Source organism: Sinohyriopsis cumingii, chromosome 8, assembly GCF_028554795.1.
Source record: "Sinohyriopsis cumingii isolate HCF-2022 chromosome 8, ASM2855479v2, whole genome shotgun sequence".
NCBI classification, from domain to species: Eukaryota; Metazoa; Mollusca; class Bivalvia; order Unionida; family Unionidae; genus Sinohyriopsis; species Sinohyriopsis cumingii.
In genome coordinates, this window is record NC_142968.1 from 41,103,072 (window position 1) to 41,120,638 (window position 17,567).

A 17,567-nucleotide genomic window follows, 5' to 3' on the forward strand; every position below is an offset into this window, starting at 1 on the left:
TATTATTTAGTTTATTGGAAAATAATTTCACAGCCTTGATAGCAATTATTCTACTGTTACATATTTTTGCACATTTTGGATTTGGACATTATTTTATTTTAAAATTTGTAAGCAAGCTCAAGGAAAAATTGATGCAGGCAAATTAAATTTGTTAGGCTCTTTTTAGCTCTACCAGTTGTAAACCAGCAGAGGATATGGGATGGTCTATTTTCCATTGTCCGTCCATTAGCACAAGTTTGTAATCATTTCTCTTATGAAACTAATTGGAAGGCTGTCTTGAAACTTTAAACACACATTCATCCAAGGGCCTTGTTGCTCCTAAATGAAAATGATGATGCTCACACGTTCAATATGGCCACCATGTCACCCATCCTGAATTTTTTAAAAATTGCTTCTTCTCATGAATGGATGGTCGTATCGACAGTTTTTTTCTCCCTAAAACACTTCTTATGATGTCTAGTTAGTCCTAAGTGAAATTAGTGCCAATCTGACATCCAGTATGGCTGCCAATGACAACCATCTTGAAAATCCTTTCATCTTTTCATGGGCTGAGTGTTTGGCTTTACGCTTGGAATGGAAAGAAAATCACATTATGGATTGTCAGGGTTAATCTGAATTAAACATTGCATTCATTTTATACTGTACTATCTTAGTTTCATATTAAGCTCAGAATTGTACCTAATATTTAACAGAAAAATGCCTTGAACAAAAGGATTATATTACAGAAAAATAGTTACCAACCTTTGCTGGAAATGGTAGTATATGTCTGTCAGTAGCTCATCTCTGGTGATCAGGAGAGTTTTAATACCCTAATGTACTAATAGGTTGGCATGGTGGCAGATGCAGTGGGTCAGGCACAGCTTGATTCTTCCATCTGAATTGTTCCTACCAACCATAACACTAGCATTTTCAGATCTGTATGCGATGCAGTTGGTCCACAAGAGATTCCTTTCTCTGTAGAAAAGAAATTATAATTCAAATTATGAACTGACTGCATTTTATATATGGAATAAAAAGCAGACTTTAAAGAACGGTTGAATATGCACATCTGAAACTTGTCAAGCAAGCTCTTGTGTAGATTTTTTTCAGAACAGGTGGTGGATAGAATTGGTCAAATATAAAAGCCTACCACTCTTGAAACATATGAAGGGAGGTCAAGAGTGTTGTTCCAGTGGTTCAAGTGGGAACACATTAAGGCTCAATATCACAAATAGCTATTGATGTTCTGTGTTTTTTTGAGGACAAGAAGTTAGTACCCATCACTATGAAAAGCTACCATTCCACAAAGTCAGTCTCTACCTTTACCTCGGAGACCTTTCATTCCAAAGCAGTTTTTATTTGGTGGCATTATAGTTACAACACAACTGGATGCCTTCCAGGTTCATTTGGCTTCTTCACAATGATACAGCCACTTGATTTCCATTGGATTTGAGGATGGACATTTTTCCCCACAAGCCACATGAGGTCATGTGGAGTCATTACTCTCGCCCCTAACTTAACCTCCTATGGTGTTATAATCAGGTAATGTATTTTGAAGAAGAAATCAATTTTTAAAGTGAAATATATACAGCCACACCCTCCCAAACTACCCCCAGTTGTTTCTTAAACAGACACAATATACATTTCTGTTCCAGAAGTAGCTGAAGTTTGGATGGGATTTAGCACCATGCCCACTATCCAAAGGGAGATCATTCTTGTCAGATCCCACCTATGTAGACAGATGACAGCTTTTTATTGTTTAAAACTAGTTTGGGTTTGCATGGCAATTTTATACTCCTAAGGTACTTTTATCAGATAAGTAATATTTGATAAACCTTTTATTACTTCCAGAATTGATATCTGCAATTTTGTTATCCTTTAAAGTTCACCTTAGTGTATAAGTTGTGTGATTTTCAGAAGAATGTAAGTGACATTATTTAGAATTTATGAATTTTGTTGTGTCATGATAACTGACTGTTCTTATAACAGTAACACTAGTGTGAAAAGTTCATATGTTTCCTTCATTTCATTTTAGTTACTAAGTGGTCAGCCTCCTGATGGAGAAGAGTCCTCACCACCAGATGATTTACTTGATGGTGCTACCAAAGATGAACAAAATGTAAGTCTGCACCATGTCAAGTGCTGCTTTACCTTCTGTTTTTAAAGTTAAATCAGCTTGAGTGATAAATATCTTGTTTGTGGTCCTTAAAATCTGTTGAAAATTTTTATTGATGGTTTTAGCATTAGTGTTAGCTTGTGCTCTGTTATTCTTATTAATAATGTATGTGCAGGGAACAATGCTATTTTCTGACCCAAGCCAAGTGAGAATGACTGTTGAATGACTGTTGAACTGGGTTTAATGAATACTGTCTGTCTTCTGATTTTGGCACTGCTCCAAAGTTGGCACCTTTCCATCTAAACATCAAATTTTCTTTAATAAAATGCATTCCCATAATGAAACATTTGAATTAAATCAAAACTTTAATAATGTGTGAAAATTATACTGAGTGATTTATTTTCATATCTGTTTTTAAAATTAACATTAGTAGGGTTTTTTTGTTAATTCTTTTTTGAAAATATGCATGGTTTGTTTATATCAAGTGTGGCATTGCTAGGAAAATGCTGAAATTGATGAGGATTAGGTGTATCACATATTATGCATAACATATGTTCATTTACTGATCATACTGATGAAAGGATGAGCAAAATTATATTTAGGATAAACACCATTTTTTAATTATTGTATGTTACTTCACAATTTCTTCAATTCATATCCTAAAAAAGCAATGTACTCAGTTATGCTATGGTTGCAGACAAATGATACTATATCTATGAAAATTATATGATTAAAAGAGTACAGGTTTGAATCCTAACATTGGACCAGCCCGGGTTGGCCACCATGGTCTGTCCTTGGGCAAAGCAGTTGACTCCAATTACCTGGGCACTAAATAACCACTTGTGTGGCTGCGCCATAAAACAATAAACCAAATAAAAACAATCCATGAGAACACTGTTAAATTACTGCAGTAGACTTAATTGATCTCCAGACTGTTTGTTAGTGTTATGTGATGCAGCATGACATAATTTCTTTATAAAGCTGTTTTTTGTTATATGTGTGCATCAATTCATCACGCAAAGAGAAATATTTCATTATGGAGGGGAAAGAATCTGTCATGTAATGAAAACAGTTAATTGACTTTATAGCTTTAAGAACTTCGATTTACCATCAAGCTGGGGCCCCGAGTGGCCGAGGGGTCTAAAGCGCTCACCGTTACGGATCACTGCCATCTCACCTCTGTCTGTGTGGGTTCGAGTCGCAGGTTTGGCATATGTGGGTATGTGAGAAAGCTTGCCAGTAGCTTCTCGTGAGTCGGTGGTTCTTTCCGGGGATTTCCCGGGTTCTTCCTCCACCATTAATACTGGTCACCATGTATAGCCTATCTTGTGCTGAAAAATGGCGTTAAACCCCACAACAACAGCAACAACCTTCAAGCCACATGGTATGTTTAATGTTTTTGGTTTTGGTTTAGATTAGCGTTGTTATGCCCCTTGAGGGCAGATGAGATCTAGATCTTTTCTTGAAAATGTTGCAGATTGTCCCACTTATAGAACACTGACTGCAAGACCATTTAGAACCCATATTGTTATGCATGCATGTGATTCTACTGTTGGTAGGACAAAAATAGTTTTAAAGGCTATCTACCACACATACAATTTTATACTTGAAATCTACTATTTTTGAAAAATAAAAGATATTTTACAATTTATTTAAAAAACTAAATTGTTATGTGTTCTATCCCCACATAATAGGAACCAGTCTGCTGGGGACTAGATATGTTATACTGGTGCAGTAATGTGTGACAGAAATGAACTTAAATAGGCAACAAGTGTACACAACAAGCTGTTGATTGATTACCTTGTTAAAATTGAGAGAGTTTTAGGCCAAATGTGGAATGATTTGTGAGATGTTATAAGTAATAAAAGGATCTAAGTTGGTCCATGGTGGCTTTTGGGTCTTTGAATGAAAATTGGCCTACCTTTGATAGAAGCAAGTTTGAAAAAAAGGAGACACCAACCAAAAAATTATTTCACCAGAAAAACTCGAGTTAATATTTTGAATTTTTTAAAATTAATTGTTAATGTGTTTGTTCAGTGTTTTTAGAGAAATATTTAAGGGCAGGTCATAAATTGTTTCTTTAACTCTTGTTAAAATGCTGAAATGTGCTTACAAAAACACCAACCACCAGCTAAGAAATATGAGTCTGAGGAATACGTCTAAAGTCCAGCTTAGGAACTTCTTCCTTGTGATGAACTTATCACACTTAAAAAAAGCAGCCTCTGAACTACTGAAGTTTAAACTTTTTTGCAGCCTGAGTACGACTGTCTTGTTAATGCCACTTTTCCATACTTTTAAAATACAAAGTGATTCAGGAGAAATCTGGACTAGAGAACTATTGAGAGCCACTTAAGCATGCATTTTAATAATAACAATGAATGTCATTAGTGGTCACTAGTCTGTGGTCATGAGAAGGAAACTACAATTATTTTTTAAAAAATCTTTGCATTGAACTATGAGATGCACAGCTCTTCCTTTTTTATTTACTTGACAATATCATTTAGATTCCTGTCTGGTGATCAAAATTTGTAAATCTAATTTAATTTGTTTGATATCCTGTTTCTGTCATGTATATCGTTATGACACTTTACATTTAGTACCTGTGCTCTGATATCATGAAAAATTTGATAATAGTTCTAGTTAATGTGATAATGTATACAGTTCATCTCAGACCATCAAGAGACAGGTTTTGAAATTCGTACTGGTAATCGATGGGCATGCAGACGTTTATAACACACATGCATAATAATATCAGACTTGAGTACCTGTCTTGTGGGGAACGGAGCTAGAATCATTAGGGTGTAGGGGTGAAAATCTATACATTTTGATTGATTGTATTGCAGTATGTTGCGAGGAGGAATACCATTTCTGAAAATCCATATTATAACCAAACCTGACCATGTTTAGCTATAAGTTTTATGAAAATAAAAATATACATGATATATTTGTCATTATTTTGGAGTAAGTATGAGAAGTTAAGAGACCAAAGTTGCAGCTTAAAGAAAATTAATGACCATCACTTACTCATGATGTCATTGCTAGCGTGTGGCAAAATTACTACTAGTCCTAGAATTCCTGGTGCTATTGAAGCATCTATGGCATACTGTTTTATTAAATGCACCTCTTTTGTTTAAGCCACAGTTAAGCAAAGCAATGCCTGATTATTGAGTATAAGATATGGTTTGGCTTATCTTAAGTGATTGACCATCAACCATTACTACTCATCAGCCATTACTAATCAACCATTACTACTCATCAACCATTACTAATCAACCATTACTACTCATCAACCATTACTAATCAACCATTACTACTCCACACTGATTATGGTACTACTCTGCAGATTTGTTTATGTCAGCATAAAATGTTTCTTGTATTAATTCAAATTAAATTAGCATTCACACCGATGACCATGAAGGTAATTCTTTGTTCTTTTTACTTTCTTGCATTAGCTTTGATAGCTTGGTCTTTTTTGTTTTTACTCTCAGAACTTGAGAAAAGTCAAAGTTTTAGCCAGTGGTGTAGGTTTGTGTATTTATCTTCACTTCTTTGCATTTTAATATCTGCTATTTCTTGTAAAAGGTGGTTTTGAAGAGTTACTTGCAGCAGGCGAGGGAAGAATGTTACATGCTGAAAGAGGAACTGTCCAGAAGCAAGTTAGAGAATATTCAGAGCAGTGGAATAAAGGTATGGAAAGCGATTTTCATAAATGTTATTTTTCTACTGTACTATTTTGTTTGATGTTTAGAAATCAATCACAAAACTTGAGAAACATCAAGGGTGTCCTTAGATGAGTCACAATGATATTCTTCTTGTGCTAATATCAAACACCTTGTTGAAGAATTTTCAAGAACCCTTGTGCTGAGAACTAGTATCATCTATGATACAGAAGTGGACAAGATACCAAAACATATGGTGTTGATGCAGTATGATTTATTTTTCCAAGGTCAACTTTAGTAGTTATTGCAGCACAGTCAACAGCAGTGAGTAACATATACTTGGTATTTGGGCAAGAATCCCAAACAGGTGTCCCTAAGATAGCCCAAGTTACAATTATCATATTCTGGGAACCAACTTTTAATGACTGACTGGTTGCATGGGTAATGTTGTTAATTACTGTATATACTTGCTTATAAGTCAAATCCATTCATAACAACTTAGACCCTGATCTGCTGTCATGATGTGCCAGCAGATCAGAATCAGTGTTGTTTTTCTACTACTTACTCCCAACAAGCTGCATTGATGTAGATCTTTTGATGCATTATGTGACTGCAGATCTGGGATTGTGCAGTTTGCAGTTGGACACAGCTTATAAGCAAGTACATACAGTAACTGTTTTTCTTTGGGTACCAATTATATATATATTTCATGTTTGCATAAAGTAGCTCTAGTACAGTGATCCTTTTGGGGAAACAACAAGACCATTCTGCAATCCATAAATTTAAGTACTGTTGAAAATGTCACAAAGCATTGATGAATTCATGGTATCAGTTATATCAAAGTTACAGTTTGATGAATTCACTTCCATACCAAATTTAATTTTCCATCATGTATACATGTCTCACATGCTTGCAATTTTTTTTACTTCTCCAGAATGGACTACAGCAAAGACTGTCAGAGCAGGATAGCACTATTTCAGAATTGAAGGCAAAACTTTTGCGTAGAGATTTTGATGTACAGACTTTAGACTCTGAAAGAGTAAGTTAGATTTTCCCTATAATTAAGAAACCTAAAGGCCAAATTATTCATGCATTTTTTTTTAATATGGTGAGAAAGAAGGAAAGAGAGATGGATAATCAGTTGCCCATTTTTCATTTTTATCAAACTCTTTTAAGTCAGGCATATTATATTGTGTTATTGGTCCATCCATCTGTTAACTTTTATAGTGAAACCCATCAAAACTGAAAACCCTCGAGACCCAAAACAACTTTGGTTGGGAGGTTTTCTGTGTACGAAGGTTTTTGCAGATGTGAAAAAATATATCTCTTTATAAGTGATAATGTGTGTGTGTGTGTGTGTGTGTGAGAGAGAGAGAGAGAGAGAGAGAGAAGAAATGCCCTATTGCACTTAAGTTAGTCAGTTAATCTGGGATGGATTCCAAACACATTAGTCTATCCCATCTACCAGTGAATGCGGAGTCTTATGTCTACACAGACTTAAGGTTACATTATGTTGTCAAACTATTGACCAAACAGACAATACCACAAGTCCAGCATGGTTTTCACACCCAAGCAACAATAACTGCTTCCACACCGCCAACACACCACTACCATTTATTGCTAGGGCAAACATCTCAAAGAAAACCTCCTGAACTGGATAATATATCCATGCCCAGATTATGACTTAAAGGTCACCGGCCATACTTCAACATTTTCCTATTTATATCAGATTTGCATTACTTGATTAAAAATAGTTCTACTTGCACAAAAAACCCCAAAAATAATTATCAAGTGTAAAGAAGAAATAATAATTTAATTACTCGAAATAGAAGTATACAACGCTGTTACTTCCGCATAGTTACGATTTCCCACCTATAGAGGACACAACTGGAAATGACATACATTTATCCCTACAAGACAAAGTACATGCTTCTTGTTGTCGAAAAATAAAACGCTATAATCTATGGATAGGGAATATTTTAGATGAAACTAATGAAAACTAATTTACTGTTCAGCCTTATATTGGTATGTGTGCACGACGCACTAGATTGTGTCGCTTTCAAAACTGTTCCATTGTTTCAATTTATTTTGAAAATTCCCATTAATACAGGTAAAAAGAATCAATGCTGGCTTCCCTGTGTCATCAGACTTTATAAAAAAAAAGATGAAATAAATTGGCACACTTAAAGATTCCAAAGGAACCAAACTTGACTTCCTTTTGTTGGCTGACTTCAGAAAAAAAATCGGCACACTAAAAAGATACCAAAGTCAATTTTCCGAGATTGGTTTGCATTGTAATAAAATAACCTATGTATTTGAATCCTGTCGGTAAGTTTAAACAATGAGTTTATTGCTACATGCCAGTTGTGTTTATCACCCGGGCTTCTATTTGTTTGCCATATGTAATCATAATTGATGTTTGAAGGGCAAACATTATACACAATAATAACTTGCTTTAATAATACTTTTGTAACCCATGCTAGCAAAAAGATTATTTGCACTCACATTGAATGTATTTTAAAATAATGATTTTTTTTTATTTGCGAGATACCAACTTATAGTTAATCTGGATACAATACAATCTGGGTCAGTTTGCATTATGTAACTTATCATGCGTAATATGGCAGGTGCCTTCAAGCAATTCGTCTCATTTGCGATTTTGTTATTTGGCATAAGTGATACACACTACACTAAGGATGTATACGCAAGCCGGCATCCGCTACATATACAAATTTCTTGGATATATATTTTTTTAAAATAATTTTCACATGATGAAAAAAGAAGGAATATATGATAACAATGCAAGGTTAATTTCTTTCATTTTATTTTCAAACAAATGTATGTTTATCAATTTATTTTGTACCATGAGTGTGTGCGTGTGTGGGGCACAAATTAAACACAAAATTATTTCCTTTCTAATTTGTACGGAATAAAGGAGCAAATATGATATTGACAAGCTTTCAATTTACACGTGCAAACACTAAGACAACTTGAAAAATAAAAACAAACAATAAAATTAACTGGTAAGAGCTTTATATTGCAGCAACTAAATACTGACAAAATGCTCAACATTATTCTCTCTCTCTCTCTCTCTCTCTCTCTCTCTCATGTGTAATCTAGTATGTATTGTATGCAGCTGTGTTACAATGTGAGGCCTAAAATTAAGTATATTTGTTATAGTATCTCATGTACACTACCCTTAGCAAAATGTATACGTATTATATAGAATATTATCTGTTATGTATTTTTGTTTTATAAATGATTATTGATAATTTGACCGAAAGACTTAAATTGAGTATGTTGTTGTGCAGATGCATATATTTGTTAGCATAAAAAATGTAAATAAATATTTTAATTAGAACAAGCAAGATATGTCAGTTTGTGTTTTCTCTCATAAATATGTACCTTATGAAGTATGATTATTTTCTTTCAAAGAATATCAAAATAGTTTGTTTAAATTTAGTTTTTTATCCCCCTAAAACCTATCTTACATAGCATCTACTTTTTTGTTGAAGAAAAAGAACGTACAAACTATTGTTAAGTTTGGCCGAATTGTATTTTGAGTTGGGCTGAATTGTCTTTGGGCCAAATTCACTATAATCCTTTATAAATGATACAACTTTCCCATCCCTCCCCATTTCAATCCCACATATTAAATACACTTTTTTCTGGTAAACATGGTTTTTCGGAAAAAGAAAGAATGCTTTTTCCCAGCATCACTCTTTTGGTTACATCCGTATGCAACACAGTGCACCATATTTGCTGTACAAAAGCATGATCGTACACTATATCACATAGACATTTATGTGGGGAAATTAAGCACTTGAATGGCTAGGTTGAATAGAAGGGATAAATGTACGTCATATCCGGTTTTGGCATGCGGAAACTACCGATTGTTTACGGAGATTGCCGAATAATTCTTTCATTTTATAAAGCGGAGTTTTAACTTTAATTAAACATTTTTATGGTGTGCATGCATAACCAATGCATTTTGTTTATAACTATAATACTGTCACATGTTTGTACAATATAAGTGGCTGGTGACCTTTAAGATAATTTCGTGCAACTTTAACAAACACATATATTATGGCCAGGCAGTGTGTCACATACCATAAGCCTTGAACCCTGCTTCACAGTCAAAGCCATGTCAAGGGAAAATATAAATTAGTAATCTTCATCCATGTATGAGTGTAACTTTGAACCAATAAAGATATTGTTTGGAAACTTAAGCTTTTTATATATCATGATTTAAGTCAACATATGTATTCAGTCATTCATGCACCCTGCTTCAAGGTCATGGCCAAAAAAGGGGTGATGTAACTTGTGTGTCATGTTTCCTTATCCAAGCTATCACTTTTTAAACCCCAGCAGATATTTTGATAAAAGTTTACCCAGGTCCACACTTTTATCATAACAGTAGTCAATCCCATACTCAAAGGTCAGGGTCATTTGTAAGGAAAAGGTCACAAGATGGGTGTATCTTGTTCTGTTTGCAGTATACTTGTTTACAATTATTGATTTTAAATTTAAGATACATTTATTCAATTTTTAAGTAGTTTTGATTATGCATTATTGGTAATGGAAAAGGGTTCAGTTTTATTATTGTACAGCAGTATCATCAAAGTCAACTGCTTGGTGCATCTTTTGTGAAAATGTTTTTTGAAATTTATTCTTGTTGTTTTTATTCTGCTAGGCAAATTTCCAGAAGCAGCTTCAAGATAAAGAGAAGATGATTGCAGATTTAAGGGTAAGATTTTCTGTCGTAACTGATAAATAGGCTTTTATGGGGTTAGTGTTTATTTTTATGCTGTTGCCTGCTTATAATGTAGTCTTCAGTTTCATACACATTGTCATGACTCACAATGAATGTGATATATTGCTATGCTTGTTTGCCCATTGCACATATGTCAGATCAAATTGTAAAGACCCAGATCTGCTGTTGCATAATGCACACTGTTAGATCTGGGTCTGTGCAGGTGGTTAGGAGTAACCAGTAGAACAAATAACATTGACCCTGATCTGCCAGCATATAATGCAGTGGTCTCTCTAAGTTGGTTGCAGTTGGACATGATTTGTATGAGCCTATGTATGATACATGATACATCAAATTAAGTTTTGCATATAGAATGATTATGTTATATTTATGTTCAGTGAATACATTTTCTTTTAAAACTCCATCTTACAATATAATGTTTTTCCACAAATAATCCAACACATTTACCTCTAAAACAGTTTACATAAAAACATACAATGACAAGACTAAGTTCTATGGGCAATTCATTCAACATAGCTGGGCCTTGGTACGCAAAAGAATATTGTCCGTATGACAACATTTTAACATTGGGAACAATGAGAATGTGAGTGTTGGAAGAGGAGAGTAAGTTTCTCGATGGAATGTACACATGTTTGTCAGATAGGTATATTGGACTGGAGCCAGTCAGCAAAATGTAACATAGTGAACAGATTTTGTGTTAGATTCTGGATCGAATGGGTAGCCAGTGAAGCTTACAGAGCAGAGGGGAGGTGTGCTCAGTTCTTCCTACTCTAAGGATGATTTGAGCAGCCATGTTTAGAACTTTCTGAAGTAAATGTAGTTGATATAACTGATGTAACAAATGGAAAATATGATTGTGAACACTGGCATGTGAACTGTCATGATATGTCCTGTGACTAATATCAAATAGAAAAGTTTTGATCATTCTGTTTGTGAAACATAGCTGGCCTTTTCATGATAACTTTTAGATAAGCTGATGCATTAATCAAGCATGTACTCCTGGATTATCTCCCTTTAAGAAATCCCCGTGTTATAACATAATTACAAACAGATGCATCATAATATATTATCTTCTTTAGGTTAGTAAATAAGACCCAACTGCATTTGGCCATTATTAAATGTTAATTTTTTTTAACTGTGATAATTCACTGCAACTCAGAAACATTCAGATGTATGAGCAGATCTGATAATTGCTGTACCATGTTAAGCAGCAGAGGGGGCGAATCCGACATTTTGTCCAATCGTTATTTTGCTTAATTATTACTTTCTGCACTCAGCGGATCCGGTGTAGTCAGCGCTGGTAAAAAAAAAATGACGACGTCGTTGGGGGATCGTCCAATCGTCATTTGGTTTAATTAACACCTTCTGCGCGCCGATCCCCAGCGTCGTCAGCGTCCGGTAAGCACATCGACGACCGCGTCGATGTCATCGCCCCCTCTGCTGCTAAGTGGTTATTTACAATGAGGGTCTTTATGATCTTACAAACAGAGTGATCACTAACTCCTCCTCCTGTAGATCAATTAGGTTATTTGACTGATCGGTGAGTTTAAAATTAATTCTCGTTAAAAACCAATCATGGCATCGCATATAGACCGGATTAATCGGATTTTCAACGATTAAATATCCCGGAGGGGCTGTTGGTGAAAATGAATAAAGGATATATCCCTGTTGAGCTTGATTTGATTGATTGGTATCCACCTGGTAACTCCCTTCGATAGCATCACACACTAGATTAATTGCTATCACCGATGCGATATTTACGTTGTATGGAGCAATATGCCTACCATCATCTCCGTTATCGTGTCTGAGGATATGAGTTGATGAACTGATAAAATCATTAAGAGACTTTCTTAGTTCTGGCGCGTTGTATCCTGGAAACTTGAAATCAGGTAAATCGGCTTCTGTGATATTATACTCGGTTAGGAATTTTTGTTTATTATCATCGCTGCTATCGGATATTACTTTAACGATTCGTTCATTGATATATTCCATGTCTGATATAAGTTGATTTAACACCTCAACGTGTTTTTGTGCTTTTGTCTCTCGTAGCTGTTCTAGTTGTAATTGGTAATAATGATTAATTTCGGCAAACATATCAGTGATATTCTTTAAACTAATTACGAATGTGGTGTGCAATTTAGGAGTTTCCCCATGCTGAAAATACCATTGCATGTTATTCCTGTCTTGAAATGCAAATATACTGGGTAATAACGCGTTTTTCATATTATACAATTTATTTTGATAATTGGGATTAATATCATGATACGATTGCTTGTCCGCGGGGGTTTTATGAGGTGGATTCTCAGGCCATCCTAGTATGGTTCTTATTGAACTGTTATAAATATCAACCATATACCCCGGTGTGCTTATTTCAATCGTCGACGATAACGTCGGTTCATGAACCGTAATAGCGATGTTTGATTCCTTTCCTGTGATCGATTTTATCCTGCGTTGAAATTCTTTATTGATTTGTTCTATTTGGTATGACCCAGTTGGTATTGTAACCTCCTCCCAGTCTGGGGTCCCATCGGGTTTATTTGTCCGTGCAAAAACCAGCGAGTTATTAGGTTGTTGTCCGTTAAATGCGTCCGCTCGAATATTAGGCCAACTGTGATATACTCGCAATTTTGCCAGCGCTATTTCCTTCACTGGAACCGGCGACGGGAAGTTCACACTGAATTCGGGTTTCGTTGACGTTATCGATATCATATTTGTTTGTACCGGAGTGGTGTTCTCCGCGATCCGCTGAAGTAATTGAAACCCTTCGGGGTTCAGCGACATTATTATTATTTGTTGTCTTTAGTGTCTAATTTCAACAACCAGGTGGTTCCGGCTTCCAGTTGAAAATCCTCGATTTTTGACATCGCGGAGCTATACAACTGGACCATCGTGGAGAATTCAACATCGGATACGAACAAATTATCAATTGACAACGAGATCAACCCGGATAATTTCGAGTACGCGTCGGATACTATTTGATGTTTTACTGTATACTCGTTGAGTTTTTTCTGAAAACACGATGATATCTTCCTAGTGATTGCGTTGGCGACTCCAGCAATTGTTGTCATCGCGGAGACGGCGATTGGAACAGCGATCGGGGCTATCGTGGTCACCGTGGATAAAACGACGCCGGTACCGGCCACTATACCCGACACCGAGTACACGACCGCGTCGATGGCGGTTATTTTTCTGCGGTATTTTTTTATTTTTGCACGGTATTGTTCGGAAAGCGTTTTCAAGTTCGCGGAAAATTCTTTTGCGGTATCGAATCGATATTGATGTGACGTCGGTGATACCTCTGATTCAATTTCCTTGGTGGTCATTTTTATTTTAAAAGAGCTAGTGTTTTTAATTACTTAGATTCGCTACAAATTCCACATACCATGTGATGTTTGCCCCGGCTAGATTTCTATCAACGGCATAAATTGTAAACAGTTCAGTTGCGTTCTTGTCTATAATTGTTGATATTGTATTGTTAAACCCGGATGAACTCGACGATAATATATTAAACTGCATCATTGAAACCAGTGTCAATCGATAAATACCCTTAATAGTTGCGGTAATATTTACTGTATTCTGTGTAGGAGTCCAATCGAATGATCCATGCCGAATTGTGTATACTGTGTTGATGATGTTCTCATGAGGGGTTTTTATTTTTTCGAATTGCTCTGCTACTCTCGGTAGCCCGTCTTTAATCGCTTCAACATCAGTTCTGATTATTCCTACTTCCTGCCAATGCGCGTCTATATTATTCTTGTTCGCTGCAACATTAGTTTTGATTGTTTCTATTTCCCGTGTATTCTCGGTCATACTTTTTTTGTTTGCTGCAACATCAAGTTTGATTGTTCCTATTTCATATGTATGCACGTCTATACCCTTTTTGTTCGCTGCAACATCAGTTTTGATTAATCCTATTCCCCGCCAATACGCGTCTATATTTTTTTTGTTCGCTTCGATATCAGTTTTGATTGTTCCTATTTCCTGTGTATGCGTGTCCATATTATTTATGATCGTTGTAACATCAGTTTTGATTGTTTCTATTTTCCGTCCATGCGAGTCTACATTATTTATGATCGTTGCAACATTAGCGCCGATTATTTCTATTTCCCGTTCATGCGCGTCTACACTCCTTTTGTTTGTTGCAACATCAGTTTTGATTGTTTTTATTTCCTGTCCATACGCAGTGATATCATTTATAGTTATTGTAATCTCATCCGGCTTGGTATTTTTTTTACCAAAGAATTTATCAAAGTTGTCATCGATCCTGTTAACATTTTTTCGCAACGGGGGTAAATTGGCCGACATCTCCATAAGATCCGAAATAGCATTTTTTATTTTTACAAGATTTGGTTCGTCTGCCGTCGTGGATCCCCGAAAAAATCTTTCGACAATGTGTCGCACATCGTCGAAATGCGTTAGCGTCAACACGATCCGTTCTTCATATAATTTAATTTCACTACGTAAACCCTTTAACGAATTTGACATGGTTATATAATTGTCGCCAAGTGTACTTATTTTTCCATTTATCGTCAAGATGGATTCACCCGGTTTGAGTCGTCCGTCGCTGGTATACAGCGCGATAGTGTCCTCGGCGGTATCACGCTGTCGTATTAAAACGTCATCCAGCGACACATTACTGGATTTCAATTTACCCTGGCGGTCTTGAAATACAACTATTTCATCTGGGTCAACACTGGTTAAGTTCAACGTATCAGCGATTTCATCCTCAATTAGTTTTTTTATGTCATCGGTGGCGGGCGTTTCCGTGGGTTTTTTCAGCGCCGAAACCGGTCGTCCCCAGATATCAATCATTATTATTGTAAATGTTATTCTCTAAAATCCGTTGAGCTTCTACGACCCCACTAGTGTATTCGTTTACAACCACATGAGGTGGTTTTCGCGATGATGAAATCGCCGCAAGTACGTTTAATACCTCGCGGCCACGTATCGGTGGGTCACTTAATCGCTGTGTTGGCAGCGTGGAATAAAAAACCCGGGCTGAACACGCCCGGGCTGAACACGCCCGGACATACCGCATGAACTCTTTCGGCGGGGCTAACCCGTATGAATCAAAATAGACGATTGCACGCGGATCAATCGCGTATGCAACCCAATGAGTTCCCGCTCCAGAGGACCCATCGAGGTTAATTATGCCGGTTTCAATATTCCTTGGTGCCGCCGGTAATTGATCCCTCATAAAAACACCTCTGAAGTTTTTTATCGCTAGCGCGTTTGCGGCGTCTATTAAATCAAAATTAGACATTGGAGTCATTAAACGGTTCCCGGTAGTCTTAGACCCTTTCCCGAGTACCATGAATACGGGGTTCCCGGTAGTCTTAGACCCTTTCCGGCCACGGGTCGTTTTTTTTTGTAGCCTTTCCCGGTTGCCTTCTTCAATGCCATTCCCGCCGCGGTACCAACGGCTCCTAACGCCGCCGCCTTAGCCACTGCTGGTGCGGCCGCGGCAATCAATGCCGGAATCGTAGCTAACAGCGGAAATATCCCACCGGTCTTTTCCATGTTTTTAATTGCTGCGGTGAAAAAATCTATTTGAACACCCTTTTTATTCTTCATCGCATCATTGAAATGTTTTATTTGACGCGCCGTCAACGATATCTTATGATTACCACCTGCCATCTGCGACGGCTTCAGCGTTATTGTGGTCCCGCATTGTTTAGCCGACTTTGATCGTAATTTCTTGACTTGACCATCAGTCAACTCTACACTGACGACACTATACGACATTTATTGTAAACGCGTTTATGCTTTCAATTACATGTTTTCCACTGGCGCATCAACGATTCTCATTCGTCCACCAACACCTTCTAGCAGCATTGATTTATCGCTGAGGATGACAGCAACCGCTCTGTAATTAACACCACCCAGGGCTATACGAGCTCGGAAGTGTATATCAACAACGGACTGTCTCGTTAAATCAAGATGTTCCAACGAAAAGTAATAAATCGGATACAGGTTTTTAAAATCAAGTTGTGATATTTGCAAACCAGTGTCGACGTTTTGATCACGACCCATATATGACAGCAATCGATGATACACACGTGCGACATGGTTGTCGCCGTAATTAAGCTGTATATCCTCGGATGGTTCCTGTTGTCCGTTTATTCTCAGCGAAACCTCCATGACTCCTAATCGATCAAATATCATATGGCTGCGTTCTTGACTGCCCAATCGTTCCCTATTCTGTAGCGCTATGAATATATGACGCGGGGCTGAAACACCCTGTTTTGATGCCAAGTGCCATGTAAACGTATCGGCGACGTTATCCTCTTTAGCATCAGTTGTTACCGCTAGCCAACTCAACAACGATTTCCCCCCCTGTTCCATAAATGCTAACAATCGTGCTTCCGTGGTAACTGATGGAGTCAGCACCGGCATCCACAATGCCATTTTAGTTAAAATGACTTTACCGGCAGCGACGCCAGCAGCATGCCATATTGCATTGTTATCATCGCCCCTTCGCGTCAGGGCAATTGTATGCTTAGCCCCATAGATGACTTTTCTAACATTTCTGCAGAATCCAAATATGTGATGGAGTGGAATCACGCATGAAAACTTTCGGCGTGGTCCTTGCAACATCCCTACTCGTGTTGCGAATCCCATATTGTAATTATCGTTAAGACTTTTTATAATATTGAAATTAGCGCCTGGTCTTGCTCTGCGGTCTGGGTTATTTGCTTCAGCCTGTGGGTCAGTTGCGGTATCTCTTTCCACCAGCACGTTAACGTACTGAAGATGGTCAGCGTTATCGGTGGAGTCCTTCGCAAACATCATAGATGGGCCCGCCGATCTTGTATAATCATCCGAGTATCTCGCCAACCCAATTATCGTCGTTGCAACATCAACCTCGCGTTCTATTGATTCAATTTCTCGCCCGTCAATAAGATATCTGGCGCTCTCAAATAACGCCATGATACCGTTGTTGACGAAGCCAACTCGAACACGATGGTCATCTGCGTATGGTGCATTATCGGCGGCATTTGTCACGAGTTCTCCCTCAATTTCGATAAACGCTTCACAC

At 37.0% G+C, this 17,567-nt stretch overlaps 1 protein-coding gene across 1 annotated transcript in view; it reads left to right on the forward strand.

Moving 5' to 3' along the window:
* The window catches only part of LOC149793346 (dixin-like), an 86,504-nt gene that overhangs the window by 27,215 nt on the left and 41,722 nt on the right, over window positions 1–17,567 (forward strand). Inside the window, exons 8-11 of the mRNA XM_089967328.1 lie at window positions 2,015–2,098; window positions 5,678–5,782; window positions 6,689–6,793; window positions 10,448–10,501. Of these exons, the coding sequence (XP_089823454.1) occupies window positions 2,015–2,098; window positions 5,678–5,782; window positions 6,689–6,793; window positions 10,448–10,501 (348 nt within the window). The remainder of the gene's footprint in view (window positions 1–2,014; window positions 2,099–5,677; window positions 5,783–6,688; window positions 6,794–10,447; window positions 10,502–17,567) is intronic.